Here is a 6,671-nt window from a genome sequence, read left to right as displayed (position 1 = left end):
AAAAATAAGAAAAAGAGAGCCAAAAGTCCTGGGATTCAATCCGTGTTCTCAAATGACAATCTAGCACTTAAGTAGCCGTGGGAGCACACAAACATAGAAAGAACCAGAAGCAAAAAATAACAAATAAAAAATAAAAACCAAGATTCAAACGTTTTCCAAATTATTTTACCTTACGAATAAAATTGAAATAATCAGTGATGATTTACTGCTCCAACAACATTCACAACATTTTTTTTTTTGAGCGAAAACAACTATAGAAGTGAACATATATTCATCAACAGATGTAGATATATAAAAGTGAACATTTATACGCATAAGATGTGGAAACATTATGCAAACTTACCAGATTTATGGAACCAAAACAAACAGCAACAAAAAAATTTTCCCACGAAATCAAAATCACACATCGATAAGTTAAAAGAACCATTCTGACCCAAGTTAGTTTGATCTAAAAAAAAGTACGGAATTCATTACTGCATTAAATACAGAATGTAGAATCAAACACTGAAAATTGACACTAAACTGAGCACTCATCTTCTCAGGATACAAATAGTTCACTTAAACCTAAATGACAATCAGCCACCTTCCTGGGCCTAGTTCACCTAGTTCTTGGCTTTTGCAGCTTGCCTCTTTTTTACACCAAACTTGGCAACCTTAAGGCTGCGATGAACCACACTCAGGCGTGCAAGAGCTGCTTTGGTTAGATCAGGTCTGTAGTAATTATCTGTAATCTGCAAACAGAAGGAAAATATCAGAAATTTGTGCAATTGCACTCAGAAAGGGTAATGAATAGTCCCAATGCAGAAAAGTGCATGGACAATCATAAGTTCAATGCAGAAGCATAAAAAAGCACGATGGAACAAATAACTTAGGCTTCCAAAGGGGGATTTAACCAAACAAATAACTTAGGCTTCCAAAGGGGGATTTAACAATGGTTAAGAAGACTCTAGAGAAATTTGAGTAAAGATAGGCTCAGGAGCTTACATGCCATCGTAGCAATATTTTAAAACAACAAAAGTGAAAGAAAACTAAATAAATAAAATGAACGAAACTAAGATGAGATTTAAAAACAATAAAACATTTCAAAAAGAATTGCATAACAAAACTAAGCTCAGAAGCCAAGCGTAACAAGCAAATTTCATTGGAGACCAATCAGCTGAGAGTTCTCCTTACATGTTAGCAGCTCATCATAGCAACATTTTCAAATAATAACAAAAGCAAAGAAAATAAATAAATTATTTAAATGCAAAATAATGAAATGACAGTGAAATGTTCTCCAAGCAGAATAAGTCAATTTGATTCGTCAAAACAAATGAAAAACACAACTTACTGGTACAATGTAAAAAAAATTATTTCTAGATAACAAAAAGTGAAAACTATCAATTTGAATTATCTTTTTACTGAAAATATAAAAATATGACAATTACATAATAGACAATTCAAATGATGTTACAGTAAATCATCAGATGTGATAACATAATCTCATGTAATAGGACATTTGGCCTAGGCATACAACATCAAAATAGTAAATTCTCTTGCATCAATAACAAGAAAAAAAGGCATAATTTTTTTTTCCCTTGACCATGAAGATGCACGCATCATAAGTTGAGCTACAAAAGAACTATATACAGCTTGAAGAATAATCATGTACCAGTAGGAAACAAACAGAGATTAAAAAATGAGAAAATTGACAAGTATTAAAGCTGATAGGTAACCTTTTGACCAGAAGAGCAAATAATACAAATTTACCAAAATACAATAATGAGTATAAATATATGCTGATGATACAGAATTAAATACAATAGAAAAATGTGGCTGGATATACACAAAGCAATGATCGGAACAATCACAGAAAGTAAGAACATGTAGAAATGCCAAATTTTATTAGAGTTGATGATACCTGACTCTTGACGATTTTAGCCATCTTGAAGAATTCCTTTTTCAGTTCTGTTCTATTGTGCAAGCTTGCAGGCTTGTTCTGTTTCTTTGTCTTGGTAGTGGCAAGGACAACATTGAGGTCCTTCTCTCCTGGTAGAATGGTTACAGTCTTCTTGTTCGCCAAGCCTGTGAATTTTCAATCAGGGTACTGACTCAAGAAAAAAAATGCACCAAACAATTAAAACCAGATATGGTTCCAAAAGCATTTCAAATGGCAAAGCTATATATTTACCTGAGTGCTTGTAGGAATGGAGGTTGCATAGATTGTTAGGCTCTCTACTGAACACCACCTTGTTAGTGCCACTGCCATACTGCTTAACAAGGAAAGAATTGTTCTTCTTCACGATCTCCCAGATGAGCGGTTGAGGGATAGTAGCCATTTGCACTGCAATATTATACAACAAATGATTTATATCGTATGACTCACGTATGACTGAAAATAAATAAAATCTGACATTCTTCAGAGAGACTAAATTTAACCTGGAAAATAGCTAGACAATGCAACACGAATATCAAGGATCGACAATTGTAATTAAAACCAAACAGGTGAGCATCTGGAGATGCAAAAGTTGTGTGTAAGAGCAAGAGAATGAAGGCATCTGAAAGCCCCAGAGCTCCAACTCGTAGATCTACAAATCTAATCATTTCGGATGACATAGAGAAATGACTGGAATACCCCAACTAAACTTTGTATTTGACTGGGTTGGTTCAATTCAAATTTGAAGGGCCATTAGCAAATCCTTGACCTACAATTGAGCCAATAAAATAAGGCCTTCTGATCCATATCTGAGCAATAATATTGTTACAAGTGTTTCTTCAAATACAGATGGATGATGGCAGTCACTGCTCATGGCATCAATCAGCTTTAGAAAATGTGCCTTCAGCCAAGGTGGCCCTTCCCTACGGAGGTCACTAGCCAAGCAGGAGCATTATATTGTATGATACTTGATTGATTCTCACTGATAATGATGCTCATTTAGAGGACACCTCAAAGTGCAATTGACTAGATTGATTATATGCTAGTTTGCTCCGACCTACGAACTTCATTGGACTTAGCCACTGACTCAAATTACTTGAGGATCTTCCCAACTGAGCATGTGTATACATGACAATTTATCTAGTAATAATTTAAATCACAAATGTAAATATATAACAAGTAATAAGAAGCTGAATGTTTAATTTATTTGGCTATTAACTTGTTTCTTCAATCAGTAACATACTCAAGGAAATTGAAATGGCTTTCACTAAAATGGCCTATAAATATCCATGAACCGTTGAACTTGACCAGATAATGAGGATAAGCATTTTTAAAAAATATATAATATATATATATATATATATATATATATATAGAGAGAGAGAGAGAGAGAGAGAGAGAGAGAGAGAAATCTTATATGGCAGGGATTAAAACTACAACTTACTCAAGACCGATAGAACAGTGGTTAGTTTCAAAATCTAAGGCATGAACAATTAGCTCTAATAAGCTAATATGAACTTTCAAAACGATGAATGATGTAGATATACAAGTGAATAGTTATTCATCGTAATATAAAAATATCACTAAAGTAGAATAAAATATAACTTGATGTGAGTACCTATTCGAACTAACTGGCCTCGATGGAGGAGTTTACCAAGCAAATGTGTTGCAGCCAATAGTTAAAACCAAAATTAGCAGAAAGGACACAATCCTCAGAATAAATAATATCTACCATGTTAAAACGAAAAAAACGAATCATTAAAAACTCTTCTGCCCCAGAAAAAGGTCTTGTTTAAAATGAACAGCATGAAGGCCACAGCCCCCTTGTTTACGCATCAAGTTTTGTATACAAGATTCCACAACTTAAAAAGACGAGGGATGCAGACCTTTGCAATCGCTGTCATTCAACTAAGTAAATACGAAGGTAAATCAAACATCTGATTTCACAAAATAGCTACTAAATGGAAAAGCTTTACAGCCAAAAAGACAGAATGGGTGGGATGAGCTCAAGCAGCATGAATGCGTTAGAAATTAAATCACAAGAACCATCAACAAGAGAAGAAAGGGTCAACAAAATTGTAAGATTTGCTTCGCCAACATGAGGAAAGAGATGAGAAGGAAACAGAGATACCTTGCCCTGAGGCGGCCCCCGCCAAGCGTTCGAACAAATGCACAGAAGGTGACGATGCGAGATATTTATAAAATGCAGAAGATAATCATTGCCGTTCATTTTAGGGCGCACTGGATCTCTCATTTAGCTATTGATATGGGCCCTTTTTAACAATTGGGCTGGGCGTATTGTGGTGACTAAAAGACCTTAAAATTTAACAAGTACTTTGTTTATAGAAAAAAATGTGGAATCGCTGCACGACTCCTACACGGTAATCCCATGTTGATGGAAGGAAGTCTATCAAAAGCACAAGTGTTAAGTACATGGCGTGATGAACATATGTCAAGCGATTATTTTACAGACTAACAAGAAAAAAAATTGAGGAGAAGGCCATGAGAGAAATCTAAAAAAAAGAAAACTTTTATTAAGAATAGAGGATCATCCCTTAACAATTAAACATGACTTTTATATACACCACAATCTAAAAACTAAATAAAGGGAAAAAAATTATAATTAATAGATCTTAATTATAATTTTATAAAGAAAGGAATAGATCTGTTATCTAAAAAGAAAAATAACTAACATTAATAGATATTAATTTCAATATGGTAAAGAAAGGAAATAGATTTTTTATTAAAAAAAAAATAATTAACTTAATGGCTTTAACTAAATCAGAACATGGATTAAGACAAATCCTCTTTAATAAATACCAAGAATACAAAAATTATCCTAAATATCTCCAAAAATAAAAATTATCAAAAATAATAAAAATGTCTGAAAAAAAATTTAAATGGTAGAATTTGTGATTGAAATTAAACTTGTATTGGGCTTCAACATAGGTTGAATCTGCATCACGAACACAGGCGATGTATTCCTTGCGACTTGAACCCTGTTCACTACGTATTGAGTGCATGGCAGGATGAACACATGTGATACATTCTATAAGACTTGAACTCTACCCACTATAGGTAAACTACCTTGCACTTATCATTTGTGTCAATCTCTCTCTCTCTCTCTATATATATATATACACACACACGATCATGGGTGACGACAGACGTGGTGACTTGACGTGCCCCTCTCTCTTCTGCAATTCTGTATGTAATTTCTCTCCTATAATTTTGCATGCACGACATGACGTTGTTTTGAAAAAAGAAAATAGCACTATGTGGTGTTGTTTAAAAAAAACAGTACTACATGGTGCTATTTTTTTTAAAAAAAAACACTACTTGGTACTGTTTAAAAAAAATCACCACATTGAAAATAATATCACCAACATTACACTATTTTTATGAAAACAACACTACGTGTTGTTTTTTTAAAACAACACTATGTGTCACTGTTTTTATGAAAACAGTGTCACGTTGAAAAAAACAGAACCACATAGTGCTATTTTTTTTAAAGCAAGACCATGTAGCGTTATTTTTATAAAAATAACAACATGTTGAAACAAACGACACAACGTGGTACTATTTAAAAAAAAAATAACACTACATGGTACTGTTTTAATAAAAATAGTGTCACGTAGTGCTGTTTAAAAAAAAAATAGCAATACGTGTGTGATGCTATTTTTTCAACATGGAGTTGTTTTTATGAAAACAACACCACATAGTGCTGTTAAAAAAAATAGTACTATGTGATGTTGTTTTTATAAAAATAATGTCACATTGGAAAAAATGACGTCACGTTGAAAAAAAATAGACTACGTAGTGCTATTTTAAGAAAAAGCAGCACTATGTAGTGTTGTTTTCAAAAAACAACACCACATGGTATTGTTCTACATGATGCTATTTAAAAAAAAAGTATTACGTACGTGATATTATTTTTTCAATGTGACACTATTTCTATGAAAACAACGCATAAAAACAATGTCACATAGTGCTATGTGTGTTTATTAAAACCAGTGTATTCAATAGCGGTGAATAGCGCGCTACATAGCACGCTATCACGCGCTACGACCAGCGAACGCTGCAGAGCGTTCGCTGAATCGCGATTGTCCCGAATAGCCCACGCTATTTGGGACAAAAGCGTCGATAGCGCACATAGCATGCGCTATCATGCCCTAGCGCCCCATAGCGGGCGCTAAAATTACAAATTGCTTACCAATAGCTAGGGCAAAGGTGAGTTGAATCGTGACTGTGATAGAGGCGAAGGTAGGGCAGACTGCAGAGGCGACAAGCGGCGATCGGCGAGCAGCGAGCGGCGAGCGGTGACCTGTGAGTGGTGGCGAGGGACAGCGATTGGAGGTAAGCTTTTCTCCTTCCTTTCGTTTTCTTCGTTTAGGTTTTCCTTCTCGTTTTTTTTCTCGAAGGAGCAAAAACGATTTTGCAATTTCCAGAAGTCGGGCATCTGGATCGATCCAGCGATCGATCCAGGGTCGAACAGAAAGGATCTGGATCGGTCGCTGGATCGATCCAGACCCTGGATCGATCGCTGGATCGATCCAGATCCTTTCTGTTCGACCCTGGAAGGATCTGGATCGATCCAGCGACCGATCCAGGGTCTGGATTGATGGATCGAAAGCGCTAGAGGGGGGTGAATAGCGCTCGTGGCTATTTCATTTTTCGAAATCATAAATCGTACGTGAAACTAATAGAGTAATAAGCAGCGGAATAAAGACAGTCAAACATAGAGACACAGGGAATT

The 6,671-nt window shown here is 35.1% G+C and overlaps 1 protein-coding gene and 1 non-coding gene across 4 annotated transcripts; both read right to left on the bottom strand.

Moving 5' to 3' along the window:
- Positions 1–414: 414 nt before the first annotated feature.
- LOC122030447 (60S ribosomal protein L28-1-like) lies at positions 415–4,127 on the bottom strand. 3 transcript variants are annotated; one of them, XM_042589647.1, is made up of 4 exons: positions 4,047–4,127; positions 2,171–2,323; positions 1,901–2,064; positions 415–731 (listed from the first exon to the last, which is right to left on the bottom strand). In XM_042589647.1, exons 2-4 carry the CDS (start codon positions 2,316–2,318, stop codon positions 603–605), a joined length of 441 nt encoding a protein of 146 aa, XP_042445581.1. In that variant the 5' UTR covers positions 2,319–2,323; positions 4,047–4,127; the 3' UTR covers positions 415–602. The 3 variants fall into 3 exon arrangements, with proteins under 3 accessions (XP_042445581.1, XP_042445580.1, XP_042445582.1); XM_042589646.1 differs by lacking the exon at positions 4,047–4,127 and adding an exon at positions 3,802–4,028; XM_042589648.1 differs by lacking the exon at positions 4,047–4,127 and adding an exon at positions 2,419–3,176.
- On the bottom strand, positions 1,107–1,197 carry LOC122030728. The gene has a single exon (XR_006125578.1). It is a non-coding gene; the product is annotated as a small nucleolar RNA R24 (small nucleolar RNA).
- Positions 4,128–6,671: the final 2,544 nt, after the last annotated feature.

This window comes from Zingiber officinale, chromosome 10B (genome assembly GCF_018446385.1).
Source record: "Zingiber officinale cultivar Zhangliang chromosome 10B, Zo_v1.1, whole genome shotgun sequence".
NCBI lineage: Eukaryota > Viridiplantae > Streptophyta > Magnoliopsida > Zingiberales > Zingiberaceae > Zingiber > Zingiber officinale.
This window is presented reverse-complemented; position numbering and strand designations above follow the sequence as displayed.

Excerpts from the sequence above, each read along its gene's own strand:
- LOC122030447 (XM_042589647.1), bottom strand. The coding sequence starts at position 2,318 with ATGGCTACTATCCCTCAACCGCTCATCTGGGAGATCGTGAAGAAGAAC. Across the intron at positions 2,065-2,170 it reads CCATTCCTACAAGCACTCAG|GCTTGGCGAACAAGAAGACT; the intron begins GTAAATATATAG and ends GAAAATTCACAG. Across the intron at positions 732-1,900 it reads CTAAAATCGTCAAGAGTCAG|ATTACAGATAATTACTACAG; the intron begins GTATCATCAACT and ends TTCTGTTTGCAG.